At 29.8% G+C, this 14,573-nt stretch overlaps 2 protein-coding genes across 2 annotated transcripts; one reads left to right on the forward strand and one right to left on the reverse strand.

The window, feature by feature from the left end:
* Positions 1–111: 111 nt before the first annotated feature.
* On the reverse strand, positions 112–2,283 carry LOC101251921 (cyclin-U4-1). Its single transcript, XM_004229680.5, has 2 exons — positions 1,865–2,283; positions 112–594 (listed from the first exon to the last, which is right to left on the reverse strand). Exons 1-2 carry the CDS (start codon positions 2,203–2,205, stop codon positions 315–317), a joined length of 621 nt encoding a protein of 206 aa, XP_004229728.1. The 5' UTR covers positions 2,206–2,283; the 3' UTR covers positions 112–314.
* A 9,283-nt stretch (positions 2,284–11,566) lies between these two features.
* On the forward strand, positions 11,567–11,923 carry LOC138347226 (uncharacterized). Its single transcript, XM_069294966.1, has one exon. It carries the CDS (start codon positions 11,567–11,569, stop codon positions 11,921–11,923), a length of 357 nt encoding a protein of 118 aa, XP_069151067.1.
* The last annotated feature ends 2,650 nt before the right edge of the window (positions 11,924–14,573 follow it).

Raw genomic sequence — 14,573 nt, forward strand, 5'->3', positions numbered from 1 at the left:
TTTGACAGTGTCATAATCATACAGATCATTGGAATCTTGACTTGGATAACAAGAAGAAGTATCTAATAGAACAGAAAACAATAAAGAAAACAACTTTTTTTAGCCAGACTGTAAAGCAAAAGCAACACCCATCTGTACATACCATTTCATTTCATGAGTTCTTCAAAAAGCACCCTCAAAATGTTGCCAAAACATAAGATAAAAGAACAAAAACCAAAACACAAGAACCACACAATCTTCCTTTTTTTTTTTCAGTACAATTTTCAGTTTAATCAACCCTACACCTAACCTGATAACTACATTAACAATACTAATCAAACAACTAGTTGTTGTTGCTGCGAAGACGATTCGTCTTCATTGAAACAAATATATTGAAGCTTTGGTGATCTTCCTATAAATAAGGAAGAATCTTCAAAATTCATGGGTGGTGATTGCATTAGCATCTCTTTTTGTAGATATGCACAATAAGTCTGGAAAGTAGTGGGAGTTACATTTAAATGAAAACCCAATCCAAATAGGAAATCCACTTCAAGAAAGTTCATCTCTGTGATGCTGATTCCTCCAACTTTTGCATAATATGCATTATTGTAATACCTATACATAATATAATTAGTTAACTTCAGCTTACACTTTAACTACACTTTTTACATATTAATTGTGAGAAAGGGTCATTAATGAAATGTAGCTTTCAAATCAAATGAGAATGTGTAATCTTGACCATGAAACTAAAAGAATTGGGTGGGGTTGATTTTTTTAAAATTCAAAAATAAAGGGGCAACCAAGTTGCATTTTGTCACTATGTTGCCATTATTTGATTTCTTAACCAATCATTAAACCTTTGGGAAGTGCTAATAAGAATATTAGTACTGGTATTAGGAATAAACCATTAAGACATAAGATATGTATACATCTTTTCTTTCCAAAATTTCACTTATAAAATTACACTCAATATATTATTATTGTCATATAGCGCGATATTAAATTAGTAAGCATATTATACTAAGAAAGGGTATAGTTTAATGCAACCTCCATTGTCTACTACTATGTAGGTAGGGTAGTAATTTAGTAATAATCAATATTCTGTTTGTCCACTTCTAATTGTCATGATTTTTTTTAGAGTAAAATGATAAGAACTTTGATTAATATTTTATCAAATAGTTTTCATCATATTAATATGCAAAAAATTGTAATATATAATACTTTTCGTATAATTTTAAATATCTAAATTCTTCATTTAAAGTATTGAATAAATAAAATTAAATTAAATTTAAAAATTAATCTAATTAACTTTTGAAAGACTAAATATTACAATTAAAAGAGGTACACATAGAGCATACAACTAGACATCCAAATACATTTTCTCTTTCCTTTTACTATTTTTCTTTCTTTTTTTTTTTGCTCTTTGTTTCTTTTACACCAATTCAATATATCATCAATAAGAAATACTAAATCCATATAAAATTATGGAAATACTCTGTTTACCCACAAATTTTTCCAAAATTATGAAAATTACTATATTCAAAATCAAAACCCAAGAAAAATCACGATTCAATAACCCTTTCAAATTAAAAAAAAAAAACAATGAATGTTCGCTTTCAATGTTGATAATTTTCTATTTTTAAAAGTCACAGACGACGCTACAAGTTCTGCTCAGCGCAGACCCAATAATTTTGGCTCATATTTGTATTTACAAATTCACATTAACATATATATATATATATATATATATATATATAAATAAATTCATCTAAAAACTCATGAATCATTTTTTCTTTCTTCCAAAATTCAGAACTCATAAACTCAAAATTTTAGCTGTGGAATTGAATTTTATCGGCGATTAGAAAAAATTGAGTAAATTACTTACATATCATCCATGAATTTAGCAGCAATCATGACGCTGGTGATAAGAAGACGATGAATATTGAAGGAGTTGATGGGCAACGAAGGTTGACACTGAGTAAATCGATCGAGATAAACATAAGCAACAACGAAACAACAAGGGCTACAATTTGCGTACTTGAAAATCCTCTCTAAATAGCTCTGAATTGAGATATTTGGCCGCGTGAGTCCGTGGAAAACAGAGATCTTCTGTGGTTGAAATCGGCCATTGATATCGTTAGCTTCAGCGACGCGTTGCAGAAGAGAAGATAAGTAATCGATGAGTTTCGGCATCAGATTTTGATTTTGAATTTCCAGTTCTGCCATTGTTGTTGTTGTTGTTTTGGTACAGAGAAAGAAAGGGAAAAAAAAGGGGATGTGTATGAGTGTGTAATGTGTTGTTTAGATGTTGTAATATATAAGTGATTTTCATTTTCATTTTTATTTTTTTCCTATTTTGTAAAAGGTTTTGTTTTTTTTTTATTATAAAGAATTGTTGTTGTTTTTCGAATTTTGTTTGTATTTAACTTCATTTTCATTTTACTTTTTAATATCTTGTAAGTAACAACCTGTAATGTTGGTTGTTATTTTTTGGTGGGTAACTTTAGTTACACAAAAATAGCCTTTTATATTTTGAAATATGTCATTTGAGACTATATGTTAGATGTTGGTTAGGTTTTTTTTTGCGGAATATATGGTGATTTAATGAACTTGATGTGTTTTATTTAGTGCACGATGAAATTAATGTTAGTCCTAAGTACACCATTGAACATGGCATTTTCATATCTTTGATGCTTCCAGATAATTTGATCTCAGCTTATGACTGTATATCTCTTAATTATTCTACTGAATTTTGTTACTTTCTATCATCACAATTCACAAGTACTGAATAACTCTTTTAACTTAGATCGATAGAAACAAATCACTTTGTCTTTGATTTCTTTCTATGCTTGGATTTGAAAACCTGATCTCTCTTTTTGATCGATAATATTGATTGCTAGACTATAAATTATTTTTTTTGCTTCTAATATCTTATTTCTTGGGGTGTCTTTTAGGCTAGAAATTAAGTATTGAATTAGATTTGGATTCTTTAATTTGAACTCAAGTTTGTGAGAGAGGGAAAGATTGTTTGTGTTGAGTAGTTACCTTTTCTTTTTTAAGACTAAAGTTATTAATTATAAGCTCTTTTCCCCCCCTTTCTTGTGGGAAAAAGTGTTAGAAAAATGATAATGGGGAAAGAGTGATGGGCATGCCTTTTAGATTAATTATCATGTGATTACATGTGGATTAGTGTTCCTTACATGTTGATTGTAGGTCCCATTTTTTTTTCAAATTAAAATGATCTTTCATGTGTTTTGATTCTATGAGCAATTAGGTTACATAATTAGGATTTTTGTTTTGCATCTTAATAACACTTTAATACAACAATGTTCTTGCTTTTCCAGCCATAATTATAATTTGTAGGCCAAAAAAGGATCCAAAAGAAATTAAATAGATCGCCGCGATTAGATCTCTCCACATTCAAAATTCAAACTATATTATTGAACTTAATTTAAAAACAATAAACTAGATTTGCATATTGCTAATTATACATAAATCTTTGCCATTATCATATAAAGTTTTGATGGATAAATGTTTTAGATCTCGAGGGCAAAATAGAGAAATTAATAGAAGAATAAAAAGCATAGAATATACAGCAAGGTTCATTTTTAATAAGCTTTTTTGTCCCTAATAAGTCATAGTTGGCAAAGGTACATTTTCTTGCTTATTCACAAAAAAACAAGGTGCATGTCTGTGCTCATTTTGTCTACTGGCACCATGTCTAGCCTACTATTAGAAATCACACTTTTTTTTTTAATTTTTTTTGTTATTTACATATACCCATCATTGTTGGTGCATTAATGGCAAATCTAAATTTATTTTTATAGTGTATAAAAAAAAATTACATTCTTTGTTACCTATGGATAATAATTATATTTTTGGAGAACCAGAAACTTATTATTCCATCCATAAACTCGTTCCAGAGAAACAATGTCTCTACATGATTCTGTTATTTCATATTACGTGTTTTTTGTTTAAGGAATTCAAAAAAAAATCGATCGAGGAGATGAAATTATTAAATATCTCATGACAAGGTCTAAATTAAATAAATTCAGTCCAATAAAGGTTGATGGAACTATCAGAAATTTGGTGAATGACAAATTGGTTCTAACCTTATATGAATCGACTCATTTTCATGTATTTGGTCATTAAAGATAGTGATGCTGACATTTTGATATTTATATTGTTGAAAGATAGTAGTTGAAGAAATAATTAAAATAATCGTAAATTTATTCGAAACATATCATTATTAGAAAGAAAAAATCAAAATACAATATTCAAATTAATAAATAATTGTACTTCCCCTCCCGAGTATTGGTAGATCCTATATTTAGATATGTAATTTGAGGTGTTAAACAGGTAGATTGAACTGAATTTAAACAGATTAAAATAAATCGAGTTGATAAATGGTGAGTCACTGACCCGTTTAAAAGTTACTCATGATCAAATGAATTGTATTGTGATAGGCTAAAATGTGATTCAAAATCCAACCTGCTTAATTCTTACTAAATTTTAATTGTTTATATAGTTACATAATAATATTACTTTTTTTCTTTATTATTATACTACATAGAACATTTCAAATAGAAATATATATATTTTGACAAAAAATTTATTGATTAATTTGTACAAAATATCAATCCAAATTTTGATGGATTTGATTAAATAAATAGACAGATCAATAAATTTGTCCAAACTTAAACAAGTTAAACATATATATTATTATGTTTTCATAAAAGAGTATATTAAGGCAGCTACTTTACTACCTTACTTTAAGAAATTGCCAAAGCTTTACCATTTATTTGGTGTTACCTTTTCTTGAGGTAAATATCTTAAGAAATCAAACTCTTAATAGCAATGTTCTAAATTTTGCTTTCTTAAATGGTTACAATTAGTTACTTCATCTTATATAATAATTGTCATATTAATTGTTCAGATAATTATGTTTTATCGTGTGAAATTAGGTCTTAGGCCTAACTCACACCCCAAAAGCTAGCTCAAAGGGAGGAGGATTGTCCAAGCCTTATAAGGAGTTCACCCATCTCATTAACCACCGATGTGAGACTTTTGTCATTCTTTAACACCCCACCTCACGCCCAGTGCTTAGCATCTGGTGCGTGGAAAATTTTTAATTTTGGGGACCTCAACATCGGGTGAGACGGACCCTGCTCTGATACCATGTGAAATTAGGTCTTACGCCTAACTCACACCCCAAAAGCTAGCTCAAATGGAGGACGATTGTCCAAGCCTTATAAGGAGTTTTTGTCATTCTTTAACATATTGTGACAATGACATAACTTCTCACTCAAAAGACGTTCAATATTTACGGTATAGTTATAAAACTTTTAAAAAGGATTTCAATAATTTTCTCAATGAAAGAATCTTGCCCTCTAACTTTGAGTACATATATTTTTATGTAGCAAGAATTAACTAAACAAACAAAGTATTTTAACTTATAATTGATCAATTTAACGTAGTTCAAAAGAAAAGAAACAAAAAGAACTCAACAATAGTGTTTTATTAGAGAAAATTCTATAAATGAATTAGTTGTTATAACAAGAAAAAGGTGAAAAATATATAGATAATATATTATCAAATAAAGCACTACATAAAGATGTGAGATTAAAAAAAAATATCAACAGAAATGTGCAAAAAATAATAAAGGTTAATTCTTTTCGTCACTTATTCACGTATGTTTTATATGATTAATGGTCAATACAATTTCTTTTTATGTATAATCAATGACATATTTACCTATAGCAGGTAATTTGACTTATTATTAAGATTATGAAATTCAACATTTTGAGAAAGTTTATTTGTAAATATTTTTTGTGTTACCTTATAGAGCTAAGATTGCACGTTTAACCCTATAAATAGTATAATCTTTAATTTTTTTCTTTTCTTTAGAAATTGAAGTTAGGTTTGGACATAATTTACTTGTAGCATGTAGGATATTATGATAAAAAATAAAGGGATAATGCACGTGTACCTTCTCAACCTATACCCGAAATCTTAGAGAAACACTTATACTATACTAAGGTTCTATTACCTCCGAACTTATTTTATTAATGATTTTCAATCCTTTTTTGGCCTACGTGGCACTATCTTGTAGGCCCTGATTGACTTTTTGTTTCAAACTAGTGCCACATAGGCTGAAAAGGGATAGAAAATCACTTATAAAATAAATTCAGAAGGGGTACCTAGTATAGTGTAAATGTGTTTCTGAGATTTCGGGCATAATTTGAAATAATAAAATACAAACTAATGTCTTTAGAAATAATAACCAACACAAAATAAGGGCAAATGGAAATCGAATGATCCTTGAAATACTATCAACGTATATAACTTAAATTCAAATATAAATAATACTATTCTCACCAAAGATTTAGTTTGTCAGTGTCATTTGAATGTTATTAATTATGTACAATATGTATATAACTCTTAAGGGGTTTCGTGTCGTTTTCAAAAATTTAGTGTTTTACGTCCACATAATATACAAATATCCAAGCATACAGCTGGATTATATGAACAATTAAAATGTAAAACCTCTTTTTTTAGACAAAAAATTATAAGACATTAGGACCAAATCCCCCACCTCCACGTTGCACATGTGAAAAAAATTCCAAAATGAGAAAGTTGTTAAGCCAAATTACTGTTAAAATGAATAAAACTGATTAATTTGTGTTAAATGAAAAGAATTGGTTCATTTTTGTATTAAGTTGATAAAACATGCAAGTAATTTCTACATTAACAAAAAATATTTTGTTGTAGTATTGTTCCGTTATACTCTCTGTGCTGTTTTGATGTATGTTTTTTTTTTGTTTTCAGCCAGTGATCTATCGAATACAATTTCTCTATTTTACTTCGAAGGTAACTAGGTAAAGTCTGCATACACTTTACTCTCTCAAAATTTCACTTTGTAGACTATACAACGAATATATTATTGTTGATCATGAAGAACTAGTCAAAACGAAACGACTTCATTGATGATCTCTATTTCAAACTAGAGGATGGTAAACCTCGTGATAGAAATCAAATTTAAATTAGTCAGACGGTAAATTCTAAAAGATAATATAAAATAAATAGAGGGGACTAAAATAGCACTCCCATGCCCTACCACTCCTCCCCTAAAAGAAAAATGATATTGAAATAAAGTGGGTAGTTTTTTTTCCTTGGAGTGAAACAAGAGCAAAGCATGTCTTGTAAGAGAGTTGTTCTCCATATTTTGAGCTACTCTATATAAAAATCAATATATATATATATATATATATATATATATATATATTGTCTTCCCCATGTGATATTATGATCCACCCCTACCCCCACCCCCACCCCTAAGGTATACCCTACTATCATGGCTTTCCCGCATCCCTCGCCACCAAATATTTGTTTGTATCTATGTCTGTACTATCACTATTTAATCTATATAAATATATTGTCATGGCACAATGATAATGTATTATTAGTATAAATAAAAGAAACATATTGTTTATTTTAATTATCGTAAAAAAATAATGAAAATATTTTTGAATTTAACGTAAATTAGTAGCTTTATTTTTGAATTATTGACGATATTGAAATAATTTCTCTATTTGATTAATTAAACTTGGATATGCTTTCGGTTTGCGACATAACATAGCAAGTAGTTTCGAACTCTAATAAGAGCATGAAACTCTTTAAAAAAGTCAAAAAAAAAAGTGTTGAAAGCACCTCCTGAATTTGGCGAGAATTTAAAGGGATATTTCACTCATGTTGTAAGACCAAGAATGTATTTTAAGTTTTGTTAGTCAAATAAACAAGTGTTTTTAAATCCGTCAATAAAATTAATAATTTATATTGAATTTAAAAGTTCTCTTTTTATCATGTTTGATTGGACGACGTTAAGTGTAAATAAGAAAATAACTTAAAGGTTTATTATACATCAGTAGTAGTGATTAGTGATAATTAATATGACATGCAAGAGTATTTTATTAAAAATGAAGTGAAATTTAAAAGTTTTGAAATATAAAAATGTCTCAATCAAATTTAAAATGCTTTTAGAAAGAAAGCGACTGCGGCTCCACCTGTAAATATATGTAATTTGAATTTTAAAGATTTAAACTGAAGTTCAGGTTTTCAAAAGGATAACAATTAGAGACAAAACCGTATGTTCCAAATCTGAAATGTTTATTCCCAAAATATATTTTAGTTTGTCTGTAAAAATATTATTTTTTTTTTTAAAAAAAAGGTTATTTACACTTCCGTTTGGATTTTGTACTGGTCTTTTTCAAGATAGATAAAAAAAAAAGGAGTAAATTTTAAGAACGATAAAAATAAAATCGCGGTAATTTGTATATATCGGGTACTAATTCGTCTATATATAAAAATTACATTTGCATGTAATGTTTTTTGTGTTAGGCTAGAGTGGGGAGCGAGATCGTGGGAGAGAAAGAGAGATGAGCGAAAGAGGGCAGAGAGTAGAGAGGTGAATTGTTTATGTATATATCAGTTAAATAATGTATCAATGATTGTACTTGTATATCTACATAAAATTTGAATCCATATACAATTAAATCGAGTTAAAATATTCGCATTTGTATATTAAATCTCTCTCTCACTTTATACAAATATAAATTATATATTATATTTTGTTTAATTTGTGCTTGTATAAAGCACGCGTGAGAGAGGGAGGGGCAAAAGAGAAGGAAGATTTGTATTTGTATGATTTTAAGTGTATAAGATAGAGAGATATGTATTCGTATTTGTATAATACGGTCTCTCTCACTTTACGCAAACATATAAAGTGAGAGAGGTGAGGAAGAAATGATGGAAAGATAGGAGAGTAACCAGTGAGATTCCAGAGAGATGGGATAGAGGCGATTGATAAGAATTTATCGCGACTTAGAATTAAATGAAACTATAGTTATACCATTTATTTTGAATTAATAATTTAATTATAATACATAATTTTTTTAACCAAAATAATTAACGGAACCACAAGTTTATATTTTCACATATCATAATATTTGATAAGCTATATTTGATGCACTTAAAAAGTTATGTCCCACCAGACATAAACAAAAATATTAAAGGACGATGAATTTGAAGAGCAAATAATGCAATTAAATGAAAAAAAAAAAACAATTATGAAAACAAAGTAGTACGTGGGCCTATCCCAACGTCCTGTGTCCTTTTTTTCTCTCTCAATTTTACCCTTGCTTTCTCGAAATTGCACTTTGATTCAATATATTTTTTTCCGTGTCAATTTATATGATATATTTTATTTTGCGAGAGTTAAAAGATTTTAAGTTTATCCAAAAATTTGCACATGGAATTTTTTAAAAAAATTACAATGAAATTTATATATTTATAAACCATGTAAAAATATTATAAATTATAATAATTAAAATATTTAAAAAGTTATATTAAAATTTTATAATTACATTAAACTTATTTGAATCTTGAAATTTGAAATATGCAATACAAAATAGAAGGATAAAAGAAGTATTATTTATTTTGGAATAATAGCATTTTTGGAACCTAAGTGATTGCTAAGTTCTAATTTTGATTATTGTGATCGGTTTATTAAACTTTTAACTAATAAAAATATGATTTTTATTACTGACTATGTTTAGACAGACATATATTACCGTTAAATATGAAACAATAACATATTGAACAATAACCATATCTTGATTCAAAATAATTTACTTTTTTAGCACCATTTAGATATTTCGGCGTGATGATTCATTAATATTATTTTATTATATCAAAGCCACTAAACTATTTTTTTTAAAACGAAATCTGGTTATATATATTATGTTGCACAATTGTATTATTGTTAGGAGTAAAAGATGCCACCTTAATGTGGCTCAAGGCACATGATAAATTATTTTTTTCTTAAAAAAAAAATGGCATCACCGACGGTTTTAATATGTTTTACTATATGTTCCTACCAAAGTATATATTGAGTCCTAAAGTTACGCCTTTAATGCTTAGCTTGGACTAGGCATGATACCCCCCAACTTGATTTGTTCCTTATTGAGGTGGTGGGGTTCCTATAAATATATATCATAAATCTTACAACTTATTTGTGTTGCATTTCTGTCGTTACTCTATTACGTCGGTCTATTTTTAATAGTCATAATTTTCTTTTTTATATAGTCAAACAATAAAAACTTTGATTGATATTTTACGTAATATTACAATTAAAAATGAATGAAGATAGTACTATTATTACTTCATTTAAAGAGTGATTGTTTTAACTTCAGTTTACCTCATCATGATTCGTAGTCTAAATAAAATCAAACGTAAAAATGGAGTAGCTATTGGTATGAGAAAACATGTTGCACGTATGATTTTGGCAAGTTTAGAGAGGTATCTATATATAACAACCTTGCTTCTACTCGACTCTAACACACCTCATCTAACTATTGCCTGAAATAATCTTTTGTGATATACATAAGAAAAAACACGAAAATAAATAAATAAAGAAAGACGTGTTAAACTTGTGTTTTTCTAGCCGTCCAACGATTGATCACGCGAGTAGGCATCCAGTCAATGCATAGTGAATGAAAAAAGCGTTCATTCCTCAAGAGAAATGAAGTCTTGTTTCCTTTTTAGACCTTGTTTTCATATGAATTCATGACTTTGTTGAAGAATGACAAGAGTTTCAAATTGGTAGCCAATGAGATGTGTGAACTCCTCGTAAGACTTGACAATATTCCTTCCTTTGAGCTACTATAAGCTACATTACTACTAAAAACTGTTTATTTTCAGAAACATTTTCTTTTTAGAATAGCTTTTCAGAGAAGTGCTTTTGAAAAAAAAAACACAATTTGTGTTTAGCTAATTCATTTGAAAAGTATTTTTTACAAGCAAATTGTATTTGACTAATCTTTTTTAAAAAGTGTTTTGAGAGTAAAATTACGATTGAGGACGAGTATTAATGTATTTTTAATAGTAAGATTATTTTATCAAAAAAACTAGTTTTGGAGCAACTTATTTATGTTGCATTTCTGTAGTTGACAATAACAAAGTACGTACTATTATTACTACATTTAAAGAGTGACTGTTTTAACTTCAATTACCTCTGATGAGAATATAACATCAATACCATTAACTTTCTGTTAGGTTTGTTAGCTGCAAATCAAATAGTTAGTTACAAATCACATGTTAATTAGTTTCCAATAGTTAGTTAGAAGTTAGTTGAGTTGTTAGTCCAAGTACAAGTGTATATATAAGTTCACATTGTATTCATTTTTTAACCATATACACTATCAATACAATATACATTCTTCTTTCTCTCAATATGCTCTCAAGCTTGAGTAGATGATCATCAATGGAGTTAAGTCCATGATCATAATCTCTTCATGGTATCAGAGCGAGGGAGTCAAATTGTTCATCTGTTTCGAAATCGAATTGTGAGCCATTCTTGTTGTTGTTGTCAACTGGTTCGATTAATTGATTGATAGGTTATATTGTGAATTCATTTTTTTTTGGTTTCTTCTTCTTCTTCCTTTCTGATCAAGGAGACACATTCATAGTTGGAAATTAGCAAAGTTTTAGAGTGTTTTCGTGTTAGATTTCTCACAGATATTCAAACACAATGACTGGCACTCAAATTGGAGATGTTGCTTCTAGTTTAACTACATCTCGTTTGGATTTTTCAAGTCCTTTTTACCTGCATCCTTCAGAGAATGCAGGATCATCACTGTTACCTGGAGTTTTCGATGGTACTGGTTACAGATCTTGGAGAAGAGCAGTCCTCAGAGCATTATCAGTTAAAAGCAAAACAGGTTTTATTAATGGAGCAATTGTGAGGCCTGTACCTACTGATCCTAATTTCTTGCAGTGGGAAAGATGTGATGATATGGTTACATCTTGGATCTTGAATTCCTTGTCTCCGGAGTTGTGTGATAGTCTGCAGTATGTGAACAATGCCAAGGAGTTATGGGCAGAATAAGAGGAAAGATATGATCAAACAAATGGATGTAAGTTGTACCAGTTACAGAAGGAGATAAATGAGCTTGTTCAAAGTACTTTAGATGTCACTAAGTACTACACAACAATGAAAAAGCTGTGGGAGGAGATGAGCACAGTTGACATTGGTTCTCAATGCACATGTGTGTGTTCTTGTGGAGGAAAAACAAAATTGCAAAAGGCTGAGCAAGATAGAAGGTTAATACATTTTTTAATGGGATTAAATGAAATGTATACTACTGTTAGAGGTAGTATTCTCATGATGAACACTCTTCCTAGCATGGCTCAAGCCTTTGCTATTCTATGTCAAGAAGAAAAGCAAAGAGAAGTAAAGCCTCATAATCATACAACCTTGGATTCTACTTCTCTCAATGCTTATGGACAATACAATAACAATGCAGGTTACAAAGGATTCAGAACAAATTATAGTTCATCTAAAGGGGCTGCATCCAGTTCTGGCAACAATATGTCTAGAGGGAATTCAAGTATTAACAGGTCTACTTTAGTATGCGATTATTGCAAGAAGTCAGGACACACGAGAGATAGATGTTACAAACTTCATGGATATCCATCCAATCCAAAGTTTCAAAGGGGAAAAGGAACAAGTTCTGCAGCAAACATGTGTGCTTCTGATATGAATGCACAACAATCTGAGGAAGAGAATCAAATGGGAAATGAGATGCCAATAAACCTGTCCAAAGATCAGTATGAACAATTACTTAACATCTTGGGAAGTATACAAACTGGAAATGGAGTTTCTAATTCTGATAACTCAAACAGCATGATGAATGGAGCTGTGAACTTGGCAGGTATACTTGCTTGTTATTCCTCTATGAATGATATAGGTGATCTTTCTTGTGAATGTGTTAAGCTAACTGTTGGTTCTTGGATAATAGATTCAGGAGCATCACATCATATGACTTATGATATAACCACTCTCACAAATATTAGAACTCTTCCATACCCTTTCTTAATATCACTTCCAAATGGTTACAAGGTTAAAGTGACTCAAGTTTGTGATGCTTGTTTAAATCCAGTGTTAACTCTAAGCAAAGTGTTGTTTGTACCTAGCTTTAAGTTTAATCTCATCTCTGTTCATTGTTTAGCATTACAACTTAATGGATTCATCAGTTTTGATAAATTTTCTTGCTTATTGCAGGGCCCTTCTCTGAAGAGCCCTCTGGAGCTTGGTAAGGCCAAGAATGGTCTATATTTCTTGTGTCAAAAATGTCACAATTGCTGCAAGTCTACTGAAGAAAAGTCACATCATTCTAATTGTCATCTTGTCTCAAAGTCTCACAATGTATCTTCTGTAAGACAATCTCAAACTTCTACTGCAAATAAAGCAGATTGTAAGACTATGTCTTCTTCTCATTCTAATGATAAATGTCTTTCATTTGCTGATGTCTCTAGTCAAACATACAATGATGATGAACTTCTATGGCATGCTAGATTAGGACATGTACCATTTGTAAAGATGAGGAATATAACATCAATACCTGTAAACTTTTCTCCTAAACAACCTTTCACATGCAACATATGCCATATGGCTAGGCAAACTAGGATGCCATTTCCAGAAAGTACTTCTATAACTACCAAAATTTTTGAATTACTACATGTAGACTTATGGGGACCATATCACATACCTACTCATGATGGTTACCATTATTTTCTTACTATGGTTGATGACTACAGTAGGTCTACTTGGACACAATTACTAAGATGCAAAAGTAATGCCCTTCAAACCATTAAAGCTTTTGTGTCTCTCATAGAAAATCAGTTTCAAACCAAGTTGAAGGCTATAAGATCAGACAATGGTTTAGAGTTTGCCTCATCTGAAGCTGTACATTTCTTTCAGACCAAAGGCATTATACATCAAAAGACATGTCCATATACACCTCAACAAAATGGGGTGGTAGAAAGGAAACATAAGTACTTACTTGAAACAGCAAGAGCACTATTGTTTCAATCAAAGTTGCCCTTGAGATACTGGGGAGAGTGTGTATTGACTGCCACATATATAATAAACAGATTGCCAACTAAACTTCTTCAAAACAAATCTCCATATGAGATATTATACCTTAAACAGCCTACCTATTCTCATCTAAAGAGTTTTGGTTGCCTTTGTTTTCCAACTGTTTTAAAAACTCACAAGGATAAGTTTGAGCCAAGAGCCACTCCTCATATTTTTGTTGGTTATCCATTCAATACAAAAGGATACAAAGTCTTAAATCAAGCTACAAAGAAAGTTCATATATCCAGAGATGTTGTTTTCCATGAAAGAATGTTTCCTTTTGTTCATGTTCTTGATGATGACTCTAGTTTCAGTTCTGTCTTAAAATTGCTTACTCAGTCTGTTGACATATCTTGTATGCCTAGAAAAACAAACATATTTGCTACTGATGAATTGCTGGACAATCTTACACCACATGAAGTCACTGAAAATCAAGTAACCAATAATACTAATATACATGAAACAACATCTGCTGATTTCACAACACAAGAACCTAGAAGAACTTCTAGAACAATAAATACTCCTAGTTATCTGAAGGACTATACATATAACCTACCTAAATTACATTCCCTCAATACTTTTGTCTCTCATAATAACCATGTATGCTTCAATAGTCTTT

This window comes from Solanum lycopersicum, chromosome 1 (assembly GCF_036512215.1).
Source record: "Solanum lycopersicum chromosome 1, SLM_r2.1".
NCBI lineage: Eukaryota > Viridiplantae > Streptophyta > Magnoliopsida > Solanales > Solanaceae > Solanum > Solanum lycopersicum.